The sequence below is a fragment of the Danio aesculapii genome, chromosome 14 (assembly GCF_903798145.1).
Source record: "Danio aesculapii chromosome 14, fDanAes4.1, whole genome shotgun sequence".
Taxonomy (NCBI): domain Eukaryota; kingdom Metazoa; phylum Chordata; class Actinopteri; order Cypriniformes; family Danionidae; genus Danio; species Danio aesculapii.
The window spans coordinates 43,344,459-43,368,512 of record NC_079448.1 but is presented as its reverse complement, the minus strand read 5'-3'; the positions used below and the strand labels follow the sequence as shown (position 1 = coordinate 43,368,512).

The following is a 24,054-nucleotide window of genomic DNA, read 5'->3' as shown; positions in this document are numbered from 1 at the left end:
TATATATATATATATATATATATATATATATATATATATATATATATATATATATATACAGTGCTCACTGCTCAGCATTAATGAGTACACCCCATTCTGAAAATTTCTCAGTGAATATTAATATTTTATTATACAGATATATTTATTAAAATAATAATTTGCTCATCAAACATTTTTAGAAAATTTAAAAATAATAATGCGACGCAGTGGTGCAGTAGGTAGTGCTCACAGCAAGAAGATCGCTGGTTCGAGCCTCAGCTGGGTCAGTTGGCGTTTCTGTGTGGAGTTTGCATGTTCTCCCTGCGTTCACGTGGGTTTCCTCCGGGGTGCTCCGGTTTCCCCCACAGTCCAAAAATATGCAGTACAGAATTGGGTAGGCTAAATTGTCCATAGTGAATGAGTGTGAGTGAGTGCGTGTGTGTGGATGTTTCCCAGTGATGGGTTGTGGCTGAAAGGGCATCTGCTGCCTAAAAACATGTGCTGGATAAGTTAGCGGTTCATTCCGCTGTGGCGACCCCGGATTAATAAAGGGACTAAGCCGAAAAGAAAATGAATGAATGAATGAATGAAAAATAATAACAGTTAAATTCAAGCAAAATATTTCAAAAATCAAGTACAATCTACTAATTTTTTTTGCCTCTCTTGATTTGTTTTCCTCTTTTTTAAATTTGTATTTAATATTTTTAGCTTTGTTTTAGTTTTAGTTATAGTATTTGGACCGTTGTCGTAAGTTATTTTGTAAGATTATTTTGTTAGATTTTGATTTTATTGGTACTGGAAGAAATAAGAAATTCTCGAGAAGAAAAAATATAATAGGAAACAGGCTGTAAAAATATCCTTGCTCTGTTAAACATCACTTGGGAAATATTTGAAAAAGAGTTAAAATTTCACAGAAATGTTTTGCTTTATTAACAAGAATCAGCATGTGCAGTTTCATTATACAGCTGAATCACTTCACATTCCTTAACAAGAAGGATTCAATGAGAAAAGAAAAATGTATTAAAATAAAATAATAATAATAAAAGTGAAGAGGGTGCATAAATATCAATTTATATACAAATATATTATACATTTGTTTTTTAATTATTAGTTATTAACAGAAGTTATTAAATGCACTTTTAGTACAGAAAATACTTGTATAAAAACATTCATTCATTCATTCATTTTCCTTCAGCTTAGTCCCTTATTTATCAGGAGTTGCCACAGCACAATGAACCGCCAACTATTTCAGCATATGTTTTACACAGCGGATGGCCTTCCAGTCGCACAACAGAACTAGGAAACACCCATACACTTTCACAATCACACACACACACACACACTCATAGGCCTGTCACAATAATCAATATATCGACTTATTGGCAATACATGGAGATGACTTCAATATTTTTTGTTGCTGCAATATATATTTACAAACTCACAAATAATGTTAAAGCCATTTTACAATGACATTTATGTTCTACCTCACTGGTGTCATAGTTTATAACTTGACATTTACCTAATAGGGCATTGAACAGTATATATAATAGGACATTTACCTTTTTAACATCAAATTACAGAGTCTAAACACCAACACAGGGAGAACGTGCAAACTCCACACAGAAATGCCAACTGACCCAGACGGGACTCAAACCAGCAACCTTCTTGCTATGAGGAGACAGTGCTAACCACTGAGCCCCCGTGCAGCCTGTATATACAAACATTTTATGCAAAAATGTTAAAGAAGGAGTATATATCAACCATTTTAATTGCTTTTCTATTTTTAGACTTAGAAATCACTTCTATATATATTTTAATCTCTTTTCTCAAACTTGCATTTGTGTGTGTGTGTGCGTGTGTGCGTGTGTGTGTGTGTGTGTGTAAATAATCCTTTTAAAAGTCTGCTGATGCCCTCTAGTGTGAGAGAAGCAGCACTGCTCTCTGACTGCAGTATAAGTCTATTGATCGGTCAGCCGCAGCGCCTCTAGCGGCGATTTTCCTCACAGCAGCGGAATGACATGCAGCCATTTTTTGCCTGTATGGGAGCCCTTCCCCCTTCAGCATCTTCAGCAGGACAGTGAAGACGAAAAGCTGGAGCGGGACAACGGATGCCAATCGGAAGGAGACCTCACCGAAAATGGCCTCGCCGCGAACAGTCACCATTGTCGCCCTCTCCTTTGCACTGGGGCTCTTTTTCGTGTTCATGGGCACGATTAAACTCACCCCAAGATTAAGCAAAGACGCCTACAGTGAGATGGTAAGGGATCGTCGTTTTTGCAGCACCATAATACACAACGGCTTTGTTTTAGGACTGTGTGTTAATGTAATGCGTTTTTCTGGCTATAAAATTTATGTTTGTGTGATATATGTATTTTTTTAAATTTGTATTGGCTATCAATCTGAATATAAATCAAACCGCAGTTGATTCAATATAGCTAAAGTATATATAAAAATATGTACGTTATATTAGATTGCTTATGTAAGATGGTTGGAGCAGTTGAACCGCGTATTAATCGCAACGTTGTTTCATTACGGCATAAATAGGTCAATTATGACATCACAATGCGCATCATCTTCATGTTGAACAGAAGAGATGTGGACCCGGGCCTGTGACGTGTGATGGAAATGTCTGATATCGTTCGACTCGATTTTCAGTGGAGTTCATGATTAAGCAATGGCGACGCGTTAGTTTCTAGCAAATTCTTCCATCTGCAGGTGCAGCGGCTGCTGTGATGATGGACGCGTTCAACTATTGTAAATTGTGAATAATTTACAGCACACATTTCACAGCAGTGCAGCTGAGCATTAAAATTAGTCATGATAAAATGTTTGATCATTCTGTTGGGGGTCTGACAAGGCATGGGACGATAACCGTTTTCAAGGTATACCGCGGTTTGGAAAAGTCAAGGTTTTCAAACTGCCAAAATTCTCGGTTATACCGTTCCTACAGTGTATTTCCTACAGAGATTTTTTATTTTATTTTATTTACTTTTGTTTTTTGGGACAACAGTATATTCAGCAGAAAAGATACCCAAAGATGCCATTTTAAATTGTAAAGTAATACTCTGGCTGTTTCTCAATTCCAAGAACGCAGAGACGGATTTGTGTTCTCGTGAAGTCCGGTCTTGCCAGGTCACCTCGGAAGAACGAACTCGGAAGACCTCGAGAGCAGAGAACGCGTCCTCTGAGAATTGAGATGCTGCGTTTTTCCTGATGGTCACATGACCTTCACGCGTTTTTAATGGAAAAGTATTTAAACATTACAGCATTCATACAATGATTTTTTGTTTTTCCCCTTTTCAAAATATATACTATGCATAAATTCCTTACAAACATACATTGCACAATATAAATAAAACAGATTTCAATACGAATTTCAGCAAATAAACACCCTTAATGTGTTTATTCCTTTATTAAGATTTTCATGGTAATGTTTATATTCACCGCCTCATTTAGGGAAACTCCTGAGACAAATGCGTTATATCTCTGAACTTTAATAATAAACCTATATGAAATGCTGAGCTTCCCACCTCCAGTCGCAATGACTTCTGGGACTTCTAGAGCGAGTTTGGTGCTCAAGTCTGCAGCGGTGCGTCCTCGATATCAAGAACACATCCAGGAAGTTTCACACGTCCTCTGTTCTTGTGGTCTTGAGTATTGGAACTGAACTTTGGCAGCTGATGATGACGTTACACGAGGATGCAAGATCACCGAAGAACACATATTGAGAAACAGCTTGTGCTTTTGAAACTAATGAAGACTTTATTTTAATTATTTAGCCTCACATGTTTACTGTTACAAAATATTTAAATGTTTCCCAAAATAAAATTTATTGGTTGTGTGCGAAATCGCCTACTACTCAGTAGGTACTGCATTTGAATTTACTACTCGACCGATAGAAAAGTACGTTCTATACAGTATGAATGTAAGTAGTATGAATGGAGCTCGGATGTACTATGGATGCCATTTTGTCATCATCACATGACATACCCGCTTCACTCCCATTCATGAATTCTCTCGTGGTGCATCATGGGATAGCGTAGCATCCATCAGAGGCGCACTTCGAAATGTCGCCGGAAGTTCGAATTCCATGAATTCAGATGTATTACTGTGCTCGCATATTATTTTTAGATAGTATGGAAGTATGTGATTTCGGACGCATCCATTGTGTTAAAAAGCTGAAAAAAGTTCTTGTTTTTTACCCAGACATTTGTAAAGAATCTATTTAAGAGCAGTAATCACAATACCGTCAAACCATGATATTTTTATCCAAGGTTATCATACCATTACAGTCTTATACCGGCCCATGCCTAGGTCTGACCCCCCACCTTATTAATGCTAGATCCCCCCTGAAGAACATCAAAACAAGGTGTATTGGAGGGTCTGCTCTTTAATAGTTAAAATAGAGTTTGCTCTGACCTGTATCACGAAAAAACCCACTTATGGTAGCCTAACATAAATCATTATTTTTACCTTTAAAATGATAAAGTTGTAGCCTACTGAGTAGCGTGTTATCCATGCCAAAATGTAACCAATTTTCACGGTAATAACTGTGAATGTATTTATATATATTTTTTGAGGTAGACAGGCTCTCTGTTTTGCTACGCTAATGCCTTAAAATGTAACTAAGTAACACATTTAGCTACTATTTTTGTAAAATGACATTAGATTTCATCATTCATTCATTTTCTTTTTGGCTTAGTCCCTTTATTAATCTGGGGTCGCCACAGCGGAATGAACCGCCAATTTATCCAGCATATGTTTTACACAGCGGATGCCCTTCCGGCTGCAACCCATCGGCTGCAAAAAACATCCATACACACTCATCCAAACACATACTCTACGGACAATTTAGCTTACCCAATTCACCTATACCACATGTTTTGGACTTGTGGGGGAAACTTGAGCACCCGGAGGAAACCCACGCGAACACTGGGAGAACATGCAAACTCAACTGACCCAGCCAGGGCTCGAACCAGCGACCTTCTTGCTGTAAAGTGATTGTGCTACCCAGTGCGCCACCGTGCTGCCCCTGACATTAGATTGTAACGTTTAACTTTTTCCTAACACTGATGTTGGTTGGGTAATGAGGCGTGATGACTTGGTTATGCTGATTTCACTACATTTATTTACCGGTTATATGAATAGTGGGTTAGCTTGCATGCGTAAAACTTTAAACATTTATATTATTTTAAATAAAACGGAAAGAAATAAGAGAATAAAATATGATTTAAAGCACTCGTTTGGCGCTGAAGCCATGATCTGTCTGCGTAATGTAAATGGTATCGCTGCATTAACTCCATTGATAAAACCAGTAATGGCATTAGAAACTGCATATTATTATTATTATTACTATTAAAAAGTATATCACTGCTTTAAGTCAGTAACTTAGGTAGTAATGCAAAGTAAGTGAATAAATAGCCTAAATGAAAGGAACAAGAGAGATTAAAATCAGTCACCAGGTCTACTGCCCCCCTTTGGGATTAAAATGCCCCTTCAGTTCAAAAAAAATATTCTCTCCGTTAAACAGAAATTGGGGGGGGAAATAAACAGGGGGGCTAATAATTCTGACTTCACTTGTACCTTTATAAACGCTCTTTGTGTGTCTGAGAAGCTTGTAATATGCATTCTATAACATTCTGTATCCAGCGGTGAAGTGTAACTGGAGAAGCTGAGCACAGACACAGATGGAGCGGATCAAGTAAACGAACAAGTTTATGCGTAACTAACAGGCCATCAATGAGCTGCTGCAATAAAACATCTCCATATATGATTCTCTTCATTACCTGCATTACGAGCACTTACGGTTAATTGCTAATGAGTGTATATATGATACAAAAAAAATCATTAGAGGTCAATGGGAATCAGGCTCCCTTGGCCTAAACATCCAGAATGCATTGGGTTGCTTACATGGCCGAGCTCTATAGCATAAGCGTTTCAATCACAACAATTGAAAACATTAGTTTTATCCACAGATGTTTCAGATTTTGAAAACTACTTCTGTTCTGCTTCCAGAAAAGAGCATACAAGAGTTACGCCAAGGCTCTTCCGGCGCTGAAAAAGATGGGCGTTTCTTCAGTGCTTCTACGCAAGATCATTGGTACTCTTGAGGTGGGATGTGGAATAGTTCTGACCCTCGTGCCGGGGAGACCCAAAGACGTGGCCAACTTTATTCTGCTGCTGGTCATGCTGGCCGTGCTTTTCTTCCACCAGCTGGTCGGGGATCCTCTAAAACGCTACGCCCACGCTCTGGTATTCGGGATTTTGCTGACGTGTCGACTGCTCATCGCTCGGCAGGCTGAGGATCGTCCCGAGCGAGAGGAGAGACGAGAAGAGCAGATCAACGCCCAGGAAAAGAACAAAGTCAAAGTTTCGTAGCTTCATCGTTTCCGCGCAGGAGATCCGCATTTCTCTGATGGTAGAAAAGATGCTCGGAGGAAGACAAAAAAAAAACGACAGTAGTCCCAAAAGGTGATTTATGTCCCACAGCTACATATCAGAAGCCAGAAAAATGAATCCGTTCTCATGTTATCTTTACCTCATGTTTCAATTGTAAATCTAAAAATACAATACGGACAGTCACCATTGAGGCAACTGTTTTGACTGCGGGTTTGCAGTGAAAGATTAAACTACTGTTATTCCCTGCTGCCTGTATTTATTATTATTTTTATTTTTATTTATGCCCTCATTAAAGGGATAGTTCACCAAAAACTGGAACTTTAGTCATTGTTTACTCTCTCTTGTTAAACAACAACAAAAAAAAAGAATATACTTTGAAAAATGGTGAGATATATCCAGCTGCAGACCCGCAGACCCACACACGTTTCAGCACACACAATCTAGGCAGAGGCAAACCATATATGGTTAATGACAGATCAGGCTTTTTTTCTTGTCTTGCGATGACTAAAGCCTGGCTCACACTGAGATTTATTATAATCCTGAACGATTGTAGCATGTCGGACTGCATGAATATGGCTCTCATGTCAGGCTGTAACATCTCAGCTGTCATAACGTCAGACTGAACGCCAGTGAAGATGCACCAAACACGGAAGAAAACTTCTGGAGTCTAACGACATCCACCTGTGACACTTTCAATATCCCGCGTTCTGAAATGATTCCTCACAGCAAACGTAAACAACCTGTAGCGGCAATTCTGCACACAGCGAGTCTCAATAATAAAACCAGGAAGAAAAAAACTGTTTTGACATTTCCCCGCCGTCATTTGAGATGTCGCATGAATCGCGTCATCAGATTCGGAGCTCCTATTGGCTCTTGGATTGACGCTCATCGCAGCTGTTGTCACACTGCAGGAAAGTGTCTGAAATCTTCTGACTCTGGCAGAACTTCATCGGAGGGAAAATCTGATCGCAGCGGGCACTAAGCGGCTGTCAGTGAACATGTCAAACCAATGATCAAAGACCACAGATTTTAGCCTAGGATTTCCCAAATTCGTCTCAGATGACAAAATTGCTGCTGAAATCTCACAGTGTGAGCAGGGCTTAAAGCCGCCTTTCCACTGCACACGACAAGAGACAGACCAGAAGTCATTCATTTCCATTGGAGAGTAGTCTGGCAGCTGCGTGGAGTTCTGACCATCTCCGTATGCGGAAAATTCAGATCCAATTTGAGCTGCGAATTCGTTAAAATATTTGAACTGACTAGACTGTATGCGATGTATTGCAGTTTTGTCCAAGCAGGTCCGTGTGCGCGAGATGAGAAATACTAGAGATGAGAAATAGTAGTAGAAAAACATTTCTATGCATAAATGAGTAATAGAAATATTTTTGGTAATGTTGTCTCCACATTCACTCCAAAATATTTAGCGGTTTCTGCTGCGTAATAACATATGCTGGATAAGTTGGCGGTTCATTCCCCTGTGGTAACCCCTGATTAATAAAGGGACTAAGCCGAAAAGAAAATGAATGAATAAAAATATATTGATGATTAGGTCCGAGAAGACGTTAATAACAATAACATTTATCGTAACCATATGGTTCAGCCCTGCTTAGACTGTGTGTCCTGGATTGTGTGTGCTGAAACGTGTGTGGGTCTGCTGTATATTATTGAAAATGTTCCATAGTGTTTATTTGTCCTACTCTGTAAGTCAATTGTTACAGGTTTTCAGCTTTCTTCAAAATATTTCTTTGTGTTCAACAGAAACAGAAACTCATAAAGGTTTGGAATCAGTAAATAGTGAGAAAATGTTCATTTTTTGGTGAACTATCCCTTTAAATGAAATCCTAAATGCAACTTTTAAGAACATACTGTGATGGAGTTAACCGAAACGGATGATTCATTTACTTTTTGAGCAACTGTTAATGAGTACTACATGAAAGTGGTTCTGTTTACATTTATTTTTATCAATTTAATTCACTTGTCCCATGAGTCAGTTTGTTAAGAAGCGAGTTATGCATATTATTGATCCTCCTGTATGTTGTTTTTAAAGTTTGATTATACCATTTCAGAAGTTTTGTCTCTATTTGATCAATTTTGATTTTCTATTTTGACTTGAAATGCGCAGTCCAATAAAAGTCTTATCCTTGGAGTCTTCTGATGGTTTCTTTCTCCTTATAAGACTGATTTACAACATCATTTCAGTACCAAAATTGTGTCTTTTTCATGTAGTGCAGGGATGTCCAAACTCCTGGAGGGCCGGTTTCCTGCATAGTTCCTTCAACACACCTGCCTGGAAGTTTCTAGGATACCTATAAAGAGCTTGATTAACTGGTTCAAGTGTGTTTAATTGGGGTTCGTTCTGCATTACAATTTTATTGTGATGTTTTGAATGACAAAATAAAGGAAACTGAACTGAACTGAACTAAAATAGGCAGAACACCGGCCCTCCAGGACCAAATTTGGACACCCCTGATGTTGTACATTGTCTTTAAATCAATGTCTTCCTCTGTTCTGTTCCAGTAACGCACATTGGAGGCGTTTTTCTCAGTTTAAATACTTCATTCATGTTTTGGTTAACTAATAAACTGTTCGATTGAATCGGCTGTATCTAAAAAGGGATACTAAATGTACACAGTTGAAGGGAGATTAGAGAAGATGAAGAAACCTCCTCTCATATGTCTGGATGTTTACTAAAAAAACATGCTGGTGCTTTTGAGTGAAGACGCAGAACATGAAACTGAGATGTTATTTGACCAGAATGATCATTTAAACTGAATTGCGCATTCATTGTTTACACAGAACGGCTCATGTTTGTGCATGCAGATGTTGTCAATAAAACCTCTATGCAGTTTACCAGTGATTTTGGATGACAGTATTAAAAACATAATTTGTGAGTTCTCATGTCTTGCTCACTTTGTGACATGGTTTCTTTAAAATAAGCAGTTATGATACTATTTAAACACAATATGAATGAGTGTTATGTATATTTAAGCTGAGAGCACGCCGGTATGGTAAACAAAAATGTAAATCCTGACCAAAATTATGTAGCACAAGTGCGTATTGTCATTAATATGGATTAATGTGCCGTTTGTACAGTATTTTTTATATTAATACATCAGCTTATCAAATATAGTCATTAGTCAACATATTAGCTGACTGACTGTCAAAAACACGGTTTTACTGCTGTTTAAATGTATAACTTACTTGAAGTCGTTTTAACCTTGCACACTCCAGTCCAGTAGGTGGGGGTTTTACACTCTACATTGATTAGTCAACAAACAAAACACATGAAGCAGAGCAAGTAAATAATAAATTACAGTCTATGGTAAATAAGCTATATATATATTTTTTTTTTCGTAATTTAAAAAAAATATTTGCATACTGACCACGGGGAAAACTCCTGATCATATATGTATATATATATGCTTATATATCTTTGGCTTCGGATGGTCAGTGCTCCACTACACCTTGGTCCCACATTCATTTCAAAGGAGCTGTACCTGTTAAAAATAAGCTCTACCCTGTACTAAAATGGCGGCTCAATTGACGCATTCCAACAACCGCGTACGTGACATCTAATGTAAATATCTATAGTAAATGAGTAATGTTTTGGTTGTATTATGCAAAATGCGATGTATTAGTTTTACTACATAATTCAGTAAGATCACAGTGCAAAAAATAATAAAATATGAATTCATTGATGTGATTAGGAGAAAACAATCCAATTTTAATTAACAAGAAATAATTGAGAGGCATTCGTATAGTTAACTAGTAACTATAGTCAAACGAACAGGATACATAAACAAAAATTTATGCAGACATTCAACGAGGCATAATTTAAAGCTGAAATGAAGTGAAATTGTGTAAAATGTTATTTTTGAATAATGCGAAAATGATTTATCTGTATTTACAACAGTCATGGTGATAAATTTAAGTGATTAATTGAATTGGAAAATTAAAAAATAACTATTAATAAATTGTTAACGTTAATATTCCCATAGACGCCTTCGGACCTGCTTCGGACTGTGGTCCGTTGCTCCGATACGTCAACGCGGCCGCCATCTTAATCCGGTCATCAGCGCGCTAACTGAACGAAGGAGCTGCTGAAAAACTTTTGGATGGACAGTGTTTAAAAAAGCAACAAAAATGAAAGTGAGTCAATTAAATATTAGTCCTACTGTGTCTCCACCAGTAATTAGACCAGGGTTACTACCAGACGCAACAGTAGATTTTACACTATTAAAGAGACAAGGATGGAGAATTTATTTTATATACAGAAATATTTAAATGAATATTACAGTTATGTTAAAATATATACAGATGCCTCTAAGGGTTTAAATAGAGTAGGTGTGACCTTTACAGTTCCTGAATTTTCAAGTATCTGTAGCGAAAAGGATTAGTGATGAAGCGTCGTTGTATACAGGAGAAAAGATTGCACTGTTATTAGCTATACAATCGGTAGAGGAGATAAGACCTTTGAAATCAGTCATCTGTTCAGACTCAAGTTCTTCATTGGCTAGTTTACAATATAGTAAATCAGAAGGTAGACCAGACATTTGAATAGAAATAATACAAACATTATATAGAATTCAAATGATGGGTATAACAGTAATATTTGTATGGCTTCCTGCGCATATTGGTGTTCAAGGTAATGAAATTGCAGATAAGGAAGCAAATCAAGCTGTTAAAATGATGGCATTAATTTAAATGTAAGTAAAGTGTAAACAAGATAAGTCATAATGACCCATACTCCATACCAGTTGGTGGCGGAAATACACCATTCTGTTGTTTGTCAGCCGCCAATAAATTGAAGAAGAAAAGCTGCTGTTTTCTCGGATATAAAATGTAGTAACGCTTATGTTTATTAACTGGTTATAATTTTATGGTGGACAATTAAAAAATGAACTATTAACAAATTGATCACATTAGTATTCCCTCTTTCTTCGACGCCTGGAGGAGGCAAGACCGGAAGTGACCCAGTGCGCATGTCTAAACGGTCGCGGCAGATTTGGCGTTTGGTTTGAATGGGTTGTTGCAGCGAGTTAGCGACGGAAACAAACACGCGAGACGATAACAATTAATAGTATGTAGCCACACAATGGCCGATTTATCTAACCTTACGGGGTTAGTCTCCGAGCCGTCCGGAGAAGCAGAGTCGTCCGTCTCCTCTGCGAGCAACAGGAGTTTGCGTTTGGCAGAAAAAGAGAAGAAAAAAGGCGAGGCGGATCCCTTTACCGCAGCGGTGAAGTATCTGTCTCGATGTACGTGCTACCAAAACATAGCAGAAAGACTTTACATGGCACTTTAAACGCATTACAATTCAATATTGTGTCAAATATCCGATTATTTGTTAGCTATCTGTTGCTTTTAGTGAACTAGTCTGCGACTTCGGGGTGTTAGGTCTTTTGTTTGTGTTGACGGTCGCTTCATCATGTGCTGTGTGACGTGTAACGTTAGGGTTGATGTTAAATCTTATACGCTGCGTTTGCTTGTGTCTTTGCATGTTTTAGTTGAAGCTGGCACAACAGTCAGAGGGAATGATGAGCTGGAGAGGAATATTTTGGTGGTGGAGACTGTGGCTGTCAGTAAGGGTCTTCCCCCTGAGGTCATCACAGTGCTGCTGGATTTGGCCTTGAGCCTCAATGCAGGTAACTTCATATATTCAGGGGATGGTGGGCTTCACTAGATGTATTTGTTTCTGCTATGATTCAGGTTATTAAAGATTTGTTTTTCGCTGAAAATTGCAATTATTGATGGTTCAGAAAATGTGAGGCACTAGCAAATTTGGGCATCGTGTACAGGCCAAAAACAACAAGAAACCAAAGTAGATGTTGGATATTGTTGTTTACATTCATTTTGTGTAGGTTTTGCCATTTAGGATATTAACAAGTATCATTTAGATGGTTGGAGTAACACATTTCCTTCTCTGTTGTAAACAAACCATGTTAAATCACATGTTTGCATCAGTCTGGCAGAAGGCTTGCACTCCAGACTGTGGTGAATGCACTCGGGACTGTTTGCATTCCCAGAAGCTGTGTATTAAAAGTAGGTTTTATTGACTCCTAAAGTGCCAGCAGCTCCAACTTGCATGTTATAAATAAACAAGGACCTCAGTTTCAGCTAAAGCTATGAAATGGATATAAAGGGAAAATTATTATCCATCCTGTGACATTTTAATTTCTTTTCAAATATTTCCCAAGTGATGTTTAACTTTAGAGAAACCGAATGAGCTTCATTTGACAATTGCGTTCAAACACTATATTTTTGTGGTTTACTGGAGCTCAGGGTACATACTTATCAACACGAGATCAGAATAGATATTTAATTGGGAAATAAAGTAAACTATAAAATTAACTGAACTTGCCTATTTAACCTAATTAACCTAGTCAAGCCTTTAAATGGCACATTAAACTGAAATCTAATATCCTGCAAAATAACTAGTAAAATATTATGTACTGTCATCATTTCAGACAAAAGAAATTAGTCATTATAAATAAGTAATTAAAACTACTATGTGTAAAAATCTTTTAGGAAAAACAGCTGTTAGCAAATATTTGAAAAGATTTACTTTTTCCCAGGGGAGCTGATAATTTTGCATTTAACTGTACGAGAAACTGTGGCAATCTTGCTGGTCATGGAACAGACTTACCAGTTTCAGAACCATCCTGCAAGATGTGGGACTGGGTCACCCTAAAAGTTAGGGTTTGCTCTGAGTGCTTTTTGTATTCCATTACAGATTATTAACTTCATTTCTTCCAACAGGAACTCCAAACTGTTCCCGAATACTGAAATTTCTCATCCCTGCCACAGTGGTGCCACAGGAGTCCATTGTGAGGGGGGTATCATGGCTGTGTGTTGGGAAAATGCCAATGAATGCACAGGTATGGGCTGGCAATTAAACTTGATCATTGAAACAAAAATGATTTTTTTTTAAATTGTCAGTTTTTCTTTGATCTAAAATATTTTTAATACAATAAAAAAAGTTTTTAAAAAAGTACCAAAATTATTTCGTTAAAAATGTTGATGAAATTATATAGTGTCTTATTTGCAGGACTACTTTAATCATCAAATCTATTTAAATCAAACTTGTGTTAATTTTTCTGTTACTGTAAACTTTTTTTTGACCCCTTTTGGGGTGATTTGTTCTGCAGCGTAATAGATTTACAACACATGTATCATACCACACACTTAAGACAAACATTAAACAACATTAATAATACTAAAAAAACTGAAACTACCTCTTCCCATTAAAATCCAGCAAATCAATCACACAAGCAACATATGAAAATTTAAATCTATTGGTCCTTGCCAAAGGGACCCTATACTGAGATCCTGAGGGATGGATTTAAAATGAATCAAAAAGAGGATGGGATCACATCGTTTCCGCTACATTAATTTTTCCCATGGCGGGGTGCCACACCAAAGTTCATCCCGCCACAGCTACATTCCAGCTTATTCAAAACATTCAGTCATTGTAGTTGTTGTTTTTTAATAGCGGGTTATAATCGCACCCAAACGTATTAAAAGATAAGTGACTTATAACAGTGCAAACTTTTCTGTAACCAGTAGAGCTGTGCGTTATTTGTTTAACCCTTTAACGTGACATGCTGACTGACTGACTGACTGAGGTGTGAGGCCAACAAACACGACGTAGCTTTCGGTCTATTTAGAGACATTCATAAATATTCCTAGCAAATCTAAATGTTGGACACATCCTCTTTACATAAACACACTAAATCGCACTTAAGCAGTGTTTATTTGAGAGTGCACAGGAACATCTGTGCTTGAGCAGCGTATATTTGAGGGGGCGTGCAAGAAGTTGTGCACGAACAGAGTAAATCGGCGCACAAGCAAAAAGAGATTTGCATGCTCGTATTACATAAATGCGATCTCGACTTGTAATACTGCACTCATGACATTTCTCCATTTGTCTTTGAAATAACACCATAGGTAGTTGATAGATTTGTGTAAAGAGGAAACACTGGATCAAATACCAGTTGTAGTCTAATAGGACTTCATTAACACGTGGATTTCAAACAAATAGGATAACCCCAGCACTTTTACCCCTAATACTTTGCTGCAGGTATTTAAAACCTTAGAATGCAAGTTCCTCTGTTTTACTTTTAAAGAAGCAAACCAACAAATTACTGAAAAGGTTAAAATGGATTTTATATATGCCATATAAAATGCCACCATCAGAGTCCTATCAATATTAAACGTTGCTAATTTTCGCAGACAATAAAGTCTTTGTTGGCCTGTCCTCCTAGTTATCCCAGGGTCGCGGTCCGTTCGAAATGGACCGCAAAAGCCATTCATTGACGTTCTTTTACTGTTTTAAATGTGAATATTAAAAAAAAGACAGCCAAAGAATATAAGTTTCTGTCCTGTTTTCTTTTTTTATCTGTTCATTTCCATGTATGTCACAATATGGAAGGAAATATCGGTTTCTTTAAACATTTGGTAACTTGTTTTCTTTTAAGGTTCTCTTTCTCCGCTGGGTACTCACTGTTTTTGACCTGATTGACTGCAAAGATGACTTGAGATCCATTTATGGCTTCATTTTCAGCTTTGTGACAGAAGAAACTCTGGTTAGTATTGAGCAAATGCTCATTTTAATTCAGTATGTTCATATTGATGATTTTTTTCTGTTGTTTTGTGAATTGTTTTCCACCTTAACTTAAAATGTAACTTTTTTTCTTACAGTGTCCTTTTATTTGCCACTTGTTATACCTTTTAACCACACGGGAACATGGTGAGTTGTTAATTATGTGGTTATTTAATTGTTTTAATGTATGTGAACGCTGCAGTATTACATGATGTTACTCTATTGTTCTTCTGCTTGTATTCCCCTACTCAGTTCACCCGTACAGAGTCAGGAAACTGTTGGATATTCAGGCAAAAATGGTAAATAAACACCTCAGTACCCTGATGCAGAGAGACTTATCCATGCCTTTATCACATCACGTCTTGATTTTTGTAATTCACTTTTTGGGGGTTTACCTACAAGTTCTCTCAGATGATTACAGTATATACAAATTGCACTGCACGGGTACTCACACACACACACACACAAACACACACACCATCACGTCGCCATATTACTCATGTACTACAACAATTACACTGGCTTCCTATTAAATCACAGATTGATTTTAAGACCTTGATTTTTAACCTTCAAAGCAGTGCATGGGCTAGCACCTGGTTACATTTGTGACCTGGTGACTCTCGCCACCCCAGCCCGCAGTCTTCGTTCTGCATCGGGACTTACCCTGTATCAGCCACGCTGTAAACTCAAGACTGTTTTAAGAAACTTCTTAAGACTCACCTTTGTAGCATTGCTTTTAACTTAGGAAGATCAATTTGTTAACTTTTTATTCTATCTTATGGTTCATATTCTTATTGTTTTATTGCATCTTTTTATTGTTGTGCTGTTTTGCTTGCCTTGTATTGTTAGTATTTTGCCTTGTAGCGCTTTGAGTTTAAGAAAAGTGCATTACAATTAAAATGTATTATTATTATAATAATTATTATACTTTATTATAAATACAGACTTATTGTAGTGTTGAAGAATGTTTTTTTTTAACCAGTAATATTTCATGTAACTCCCATTCTCTCTTATTAGGGCAGACAACCATTTCTCTCACAACTTCTAGCGCTCTACAAAGTGTTTCGCCCAGACTTGGTGACACTTTCTCTTCCGTCAAGAGCAAGAGTTAGTGTATTCAATACTGTTTTCTCCAGCAGAACTTGTTTTTCTGCAGGTGTTTCAGGCTCTTATACTGCAATTGTTTTTTTCCCAGACTGGGTTCAAGAACCACAACTCCACCTGGAAAGTGGCTCTGAGTGCAGTGCAGAGGAAGAACAAAGGCGCTGTTTTAGTTGACCAGAGCCTCAGCGTGGATGTGAAAGAGAAACCATCCTCCAGAAAAAGGGTATGATTCATCTGTGCAGAACAGTAAAGAGTTGTTGGTATTTACCTAATGTTTGAATCTGACATGTGACTAGTTTGCCTTGGGTACCAAAGAAAATCTGTGTAAGATTTGGGTCTTTTGAAGCAAATTCTGGTGTGATTGCTCTGGTAGTGAGTAATTTTATTTGAATGTGCTCACAAAATAAGAGTCTGGGGTATTGAAAATGAAACAATTTTTTGCCCATCATACACCATGCAATTTTCATTGAATTCTGTAAGCTGCAACTGTCTGAAATATGCATGCTGACTAGCAAATATTTTCTAGTTTATTCCAGCTTTAAAATAACGTAACCCAATGCTATAAAATTATAAAATACATGACAAATAAATAAATATATTTAAGCTTTTTAATTTATTATTTTTATTTTTTTTCAATTAATTAATTTATTTTAAATGCATTTTTAATTTGATCAATGCACATTATACACCAAGCGATTTTCAGTGATTTCTGTGAGCTGCAACTGTCTGAAATATGCATAATTTTAGTGTATTTCATCTTCAAAGTAACAATCCAATGCTCTGAAATCATAGGAATGCTGGACACATAAATAAATGTATTTAAGTCTTTAAGTTATAAACCAAATGTTTCTTACTAACATCTGCAGAAGCGACATCACCTAGCAGTACCTCCCTTGAGCTCAGCGTTTGATAGCAACTCCAGCAAGAAGGGGTTACGTCTGCAGGAGCTTCGTTCATTCAAAGAGCTACTGGAGAACATTCACAATATAGAGGTAATACACACTATTTTTTTTCTTATAGATTACATGTTCGTGATGTGCTGGGGAAATTAGGGGAATTTTTATTAACTGTAGCAATAAAACATGATATTGATCTCTTGGATCTTTAAATGCAGATGTGTGCATAGCATATTTATTCATCACCTTCAACATATCTGATTTGTAAGAAGATGTCTTAGATTTTAGAGTATTAATGTCTTAAATTTAGGCCTTAAAGTCTTGCAGTGCTTAGCATATATAAGTGTACCCCTCACAAATCTCTCTTTTAAATTCATATTTTTAATAGGAAGCTACACAATATTATATTTGTGCATATATATTAGATTAGTCAGTACTGAAGCAAAATCTGGAGCTTATATAACAAGTTACGATAACGATCCAAAAACTAGTACACCCAAATTTATGTTATAGAATTTTTTTATACAAATGAAAAAAAGAGGAAAAATCAAGAGAAACAAAAAAATGCAAAGATTTGGTTGACATTTTGTAGGTTGTAATTTTTTTTTGCCATATTTTGCTTTAATTATTATCTTTCAATTTCTAAATATGTTTGGTGACTAAAATATTATTTTAATAAATATATCTGTTTAATAAATCAGTTTCGTTTAAATGCACCAAAGTACATTGCCTATATATTCACTGAGAAATGCAAAAAAAAAATATTTTAAAATGGGGCGTACTCAATTATGCTGAGCTCTGTTAATTCACTGCAATAGGGTGTTGTTGGTCTTAAATAATTTTTAACGGGTATTAAACTTTCTTTTGTCCATGTAAAGCTACCCAGTTGGTACAATTAACAAACAACAAAAAAAAGGCTTAACAAAAGATACATTTATCTATTTACCAGTTTTGTTTAATTATCTTCCTTGCAAAAACATTTGGTGATGAGTTCTCCATGTATTTATAGTTACCTGGTGAGGACGCTGACCTGGACACACTTATTTATTTAGTTTATAGTTTATTATAGTTTTTAAAGCTTGTCTTTTTTTTTTCCCTATCCTGCTTAGTGAGCGATGTCTTAAGGATGAGACATTAAACCGAGGTCCTGACTCTGTGGTTGTAAAAAATCCCAGGATGTCCTTCGGAAAAAGAGTAGGACCCACTGGCCTCTGTCCATTATGGCCTTCTAACATTCCCCATATAATAATTGGCTTCATCACTCTGTCTCCTCTCCACCAATCAGTTGGTGTGTGGTCTGATGCAATATGGCTGCCGTCGTGTCATTATTATTATTATTAATATTATAAGTTTGTTGTTTTTTTTTTTTACACATTTTTTAAAACCGAGATGCCCAAAGTAGAGATGCCCACCCCTCAATCAAGTTTAGTTTTTGGCCCTTCATATGAAAAAGTTTAGGCACCCCTGATTTAAAATGTGTGGCTTAGAAGAAATAGCTAAAACAGAATTAGCTAAGACAGCAAGAAAAAATATTTTCCACTGGCCATTAGAAAAAACCCTTGTGTTTTTCTTTGTACAAGTCTTCTGACATTTCATTCATAAAGGTATTAAAGAGTCTTAAATGTGACTTGGTGAAACCTGCAGAAATGCTTTGTAAACAAAAATATTTTCACTACTATGCTTTAGCCACATGGTGGCGCTAAACCTCCACAAGATTGATCCGTGAGTATGTCAAATCTGCTACCTCATTACGGTGGTTTGATGTTACTGTTGATGAAAGTTTCACAGCATTCACCCTTCACAGATGTAAAATTAAATCTTACAGAGTTGTTTAATGCTGTCATCTCCAAGCACTAAGCAATATATTGCACTCTCAGTTGACAAGTCATAAAATTACAATATTAAAAGCCACCTTGTAATCAGTCTACCTGAGGTATTCACACGCCAGATAAGCCTTATTAAATCTTTTAAAAGTCTGCTGGATTACTTCTGGACAAATTAAAAGAGTCACAGTGTTCCTTCTCAACTTGTTAGGGAAGTAGTGAAAAAAAGCCACTGAAGTCAGTCTTGTGGTAGAGAAAACGGTTGAGTTGTGGCCACGGGGAAGGATCATTGATTCTTTCTCAGTGTGGAAACCCCATCATTAGAACCAGTCGTTTTTCAGATGAATGATACATTTGCTCGTTAATTACAGAAAGGCTCAGCCATGTCCGTTGTCAATCTGTCACTTAGTTTTATTTATTTATTATGTGCCGAAGTCCCATATTGAGAGGCAGCTGTTGGTAGAGTGACACAAATTACAGTTTTTGGAAAGAGCGAGTATGTAGAATGGTGAAATGAGTTTAATCTGCATTGTTGTGCTAAACTGTCAGCTTCAATACAGGTCTCAAAGGAGTCAGACATATGAGTGAATCGGTTTATTTGCCTCCAGCTGTTTTGACAGCTCTTGGTTATGATATAGCGTCTCTGTTAGGGCTGCACAATATATTGTTTTAGCGTCGATGTTGCCATATTTGCATCTGCAATAATCACAGAATCTGCAATGATGAATCGTTATTACAGTAGATCATTGACCAAAGTTGAAAATCAAATTTAACCATAAAGTTACCAAAATGTTTATAGTTTGAGTGTGTTTTTAGCTCCTGTGACTGTGAGAGCATTTTTTGTTTATTTTATTTTTTATTGTATGCCCACATTCATAAAATATTAGCATCAAAATATATAAACGTGTTACAGAGTGTACAGTCTTAAAAATGGAAAATAACAAAGAATTAATATAAAAAATATAAATAGATGGGTAAAAATAATGTACAATCACACCATTTTAGAGCAGTCTTTAAGTGAAGGTTGTAACAAATTGTAAATGAATGACAAGGATCCTGTGTTAATTTAAGAGAGTTCTTTTATGTATTCCCAAAGGGGAGACCAAATTGACCAAAATCTAGAAATAAAAAATAGATTTTTTTTATGATTGTCATAGGGAAGTTATTCTAATGGTAGCCATGTAGCAATTTGTGATATCCATATATTGAAAGATGGAGCCTGTGATGCAGACCAAAGTAGCAAAATACATCTTTTAGCTAAATATACCAGGACAATAAATAACTGTCATGCATCCTTTTCAAACAGGTTGTTCACATTAAGATTCAATAAATACAAAGCTGGGGTCTTGTCAAAATGTAGCTTAAGAATATTTTGCAGTACCTTATGTTTTTTCTTCCAAAATGGCAAAATTTTGTCACACTCCCCAAAACAATGAATGAATGAACCATTTTTTTAATTGAGCTCATGGATCCCAAGAGAGGTACATTTGGGGGTATATATTATCACATACAATGTCCCAGTCATTCTCTTCAATAATTGTGTCCTTATCCCCAATGACCTGAGCACACTTACATCATCGATCAACATGCGACTGTTTAGTTTAACAGAAGAGAAGTGCTCTTGCTCAGCACTGTGGACATTGCTTTAGGTACATCGTTTTAGTTGTTTGGGATGCCGTGACACGCAATTAAATATTTCACTGAACAGATCCACAAGTTTTGACGGTCATAGATTATCATTAAAATCCTTGTGTTGCAGGTGTTTGGAGTTTTGCTGAAGGTGCAGCTGACTTGCAGTGAGGGGTTTGCGTCTTTAATAAACTACGACAGTTCACGTTCATTGAAAAGGGAGAATGATTAATAAATCCATATAAAATAGTCCCTTAAAAATGACGTTGCGTTTTCAGTTTCGGGCTCAGGCTCGCTTTGCACTCACGCTACAAGTGTACTGTGCCAAAGCCCGACCGAACCACGTTCTGGCACACCTTGTCCAACCGGGCCAGGGCCAGCCACCTGGGTCCGATTTGGAGCATTCGCACTTGTCAAACGCACCGGGAAACGTGCCTGGGCATGGTTTAGATGGCATAGTGTGAGTGCGCCCTAAAAGACCTGTAATGAATGTGGCAGACAAAGGAGAGCTCCAAAACATGCAGCGTTGGTGGTCGTCCTGGAACGTGGTTGAGAAACACTGCTCTGCTGTATTTATTAATGCTTGTGATTTAGTTTATTATATTTTATGCAGATGTGCACCCCTATATAATCACTCCAATGTATCTAAAATGATCAAGTCTTTCCAAATAGAGCTATTAATTTCATCTGGTTTCACAACATATATCGTAAATAAATCGAACAATGCGATGTCAGTTTTTTCCGCTTTCGTGCAGCCTTTAAACAGATTCATATTGCATTGCTTAACTCATGAAGCCATAACTTGTTTTCAGCTGCCTGCCCAGATGGGTTCGATGCTGGGATCAACTCTGGCTCTGCACTACCTGGACTGTGTACAAGACGAATCTGCCTTCCTGCGCCTCAACTTTTGGCTCGGACATTCGTTGCAAGAGGGTAAATTTTCTGTGCTGTAATGCCAAACCTTTCAAGGCATATGCAAAGTTCTGTAGTCCCTCCCGGCCATCATGTTCTCCTTTGAAAACGAGTTCATTACCATAATAAGATTTATTCCTGTTTTTTTTTTTTATACAGAGTTTTTACTGTGTCCTGTGGATGGGAGTTCAGACAACACTTCTGAAGCCTGTCGCTTCCTAAACACCATCCTCTTCTCACAGCAGTTCCTCCAGGTATGACCAGGCAACAGAAGACAAATATTACCCAATAGGAAGCCTCAAGGTTGGATGTTTATTTTGAGGAAAGTGGCAGGTTGTTCTACAAACCCCAGGACACCTATCAGTCACTTTTTTTACTTGCTTTATTCCTCTTCTGTGTTCTGGAATGTTCCCCTACTTGTACAGTCCTCAGGTCCCATGTTGACAGGGTTTGTGTTTGTACATTGTTCTCAGGAGGGTTTCTCCAGCACAGAGAGTTTCCTTTATAAATTCCTGAGTGTGTGGGATGGATCTCTGCTTCGGCCACAGATCCTGGATCTTCTCAGTGACATCCCCTTGATGCCCAGCTTCTGTGAGTTGTTCTAGTTTTACCTTCTCTGCAGTCTAAAGTTCATTGCACACACCAAGGCTGAAATGTTTGTCTGATTTTTGCATGTTAAACAACAAATACAACCTCATGTTGTTTCATTCACAAAATACACAACTTTTGTCTGTCTTTAAAAAACAAATCTGATTGGGTTAAAACATCAAGTTCTGATTTTTCACATCTTTAGCAAGTGTGAGATGTACAGTGGTTCTTAATTGTGAAAACACAAGTGAAAGTAAATATTTACAGTGGTGTCTGACACATTAATTGACTTCGTCTTGCAGCAATGAGCACTTTGACAATCAAATTGCTGATATGAAGTAGGTTGTAATGGATCACAGCCCACAGTTTGGAACGCATGTTAAGTTATAAAAGATTAATAACTTTTTTGAACTTGTAGGTTAATCCAACATTTATAACAATTGCAGAGAGATCGCCTCCCGAGTCATTCAAATCATGTGTATGAAAGCATTTTGGTTCCCTATAAAATATAATGATGATGGAAAAAGTTGTGGTGGGACCTAAATGCTTTCTTAGCTTGTTATTTAAAGGTGTTATCTGTCACTTCTTGTTTAGCCTACATTAATACATTGTGTAAAGCTGCACAATTAATATTAAAAGATCGGGATCTCAATTCAAACCCGCGCAACATGAATGATAAGTGACAGTGATTTGCATGTTTATGCTGCATTTAAATCTGCATTTGATCGAGAGAGATTTAGTTTTTACTCAGTTTTTTCAGTTAGTTACAAACACTTAAGTATCACCGAAGTACTGCGATAACAGTTTATAGTTCAGATATAAACACTGATGTTTATGGTAAAGATTGAAATCACTGTTTAATGGAACTTGACGGTGGTGAATGTTGTAGCAATTACATTGTGTAACCAATGGGTGGCGACAAACAACCATCAAAAATATGTCACTGAATAGGTTTTCAAAAATGATCCACCTATAATGAAACATGAAGTTTGATGTGTAAATTGTTGAATCATTAATTGAAGATAAAAACGATATGTTGTATAAGTTGTTAGATTTTTATATTTAGCACTATCAACAACCGTAATAAAGATCATTTTTCGTATTGAATACTTTACTTTTTTTAGCTTTTTTTACTTATTAAAAGTACAGCTTCTAAGTTCTGTTTGTTAAAGCCAATGGTTTTTGCAGTAATATTTTTGTATAAATGGAAAGAAAATGACATTCGTCTGCTGGCTTTTTTGCTGATGCAAAAAATGGTCTGATTCGTGACTGTGTGATCTGAACCGTGAGATTTGTAATCTGTTACACTACTAATATGAAGACAGGTAATTGGGAGCCACTGCTGTAGACTATTGCATGCTGGTTTTAATACCTGGCGTACACTTTTCTCATGGCATTATTTGGTGTTTGTGTGTGTGTTTATATACTTTTGACATACTGCCTCTGTTCAGGAACATAATTCACAATATTTCATCTTTCTTTTTATTTTCTGAAGATGAGAGGGGAACAAAAGCATCATTGCATGAAGCTCTTGTATTATTTTGCTATTTGTTTTTTTCCTGCAACAAATTAGTTAATAAGCGTGATTCGCAGTGTGCAAGGTTTTTGTGCATGATGAATTTTTAGGATAATAAATATGAAAGAACACATGTAAAAACATTAACACATCAGTTTAGTTGAAACTTGAAAAGAAAGGCTTTGTTTAGACTATCAAAAAACGTAGTATGTGTTTTGGTCATTTAATGAAGTGTTTTGGAGGCGTGAAAATGCAATCCTTTTCATGTTTTCCAACTACATTTATAGTCTCCATGGTAACTACACTAACATGATCGTGTCAAACTGTCTTTCACATTGCATGTTCTGTCTATAGGCATGCACAAACAATTATATGTCATAGTTATGAGTGCACCTGCTTTTTCTTTGCAAAGTGACATTGCCAATTACTGGTCTGACATGTGTAACAATTCAGTAAAATTTGTTTTTCACATCTATGTGAACTAGGGATCGTTTTGACAATGTTGTTGTGTAAACATGAACTTTTATAAAATGCAAAGGAACTTTAAACATTACTGAAAGCAGGTAGTAGTAGTCTGAAACATCCTGATGATTTTGGCGTGTTTAC

At 36.8% G+C, this 24,054-nt stretch overlaps 2 protein-coding genes across 2 annotated transcripts in view; both read left to right on the top strand.

The window, feature by feature from the left end:
- The first annotated feature begins 2,004 nt into the window (after positions 1-2,004).
- tmem35 (transmembrane protein 35) lies at positions 2,005-8,047 on the top strand. Its single transcript, XM_056472804.1, has 2 exons — positions 2,005-2,236; positions 5,995-8,047. The coding sequence occupies exons 1-2, from the start codon at positions 2,117-2,119 to the stop codon at positions 6,355-6,357; spliced, it is 483 nt and encodes a 160-aa protein (XP_056328779.1). The 5' UTR covers positions 2,005-2,116; the 3' UTR covers positions 6,358-8,047.
- A 3,325-nt stretch (positions 8,048-11,372) lies between these two features.
- Positions 11,373-24,054, top strand: part of cenpi (centromere protein I) — a 28,388-nt gene continuing 15,706 nt past the window's right edge. The window contains exons 1-12 of the mRNA XM_056472747.1: positions 11,373-11,636; positions 11,886-12,023; positions 13,138-13,256; positions 14,856-14,963; positions 15,079-15,127; positions 15,233-15,279; positions 15,998-16,087; positions 16,176-16,307; positions 16,951-17,076; positions 21,245-21,365; positions 21,504-21,598; positions 21,818-21,935. Of these exons, the coding sequence (XP_056328722.1) occupies positions 11,474-11,636; positions 11,886-12,023; positions 13,138-13,256; positions 14,856-14,963; positions 15,079-15,127; positions 15,233-15,279; positions 15,998-16,087; positions 16,176-16,307; positions 16,951-17,076; positions 21,245-21,365; positions 21,504-21,598; positions 21,818-21,935 (1,306 nt within the window). The 5' untranslated portion in view covers positions 11,373-11,473. The remainder of the gene's footprint in view (positions 11,637-11,885; positions 12,024-13,137; positions 13,257-14,855; positions 14,964-15,078; positions 15,128-15,232; positions 15,280-15,997; positions 16,088-16,175; positions 16,308-16,950; positions 17,077-21,244; positions 21,366-21,503; positions 21,599-21,817; positions 21,936-24,054) is intronic.

Coding starts and splice junctions, on each gene's coding strand:
- tmem35 (XM_056472804.1), top strand. CDS start 2,117: ATGGCCTCGCCGCGAACAGTCACCATTGTCGCCCTCTCCTTTGCACTG. Junction 2,237..5,994: donor AAGACGCCTACAGTGAGATG/GTAAGGGATCGT, acceptor TTCTGCTTCCAG/AAAAGAGCATACAAGAGTTA.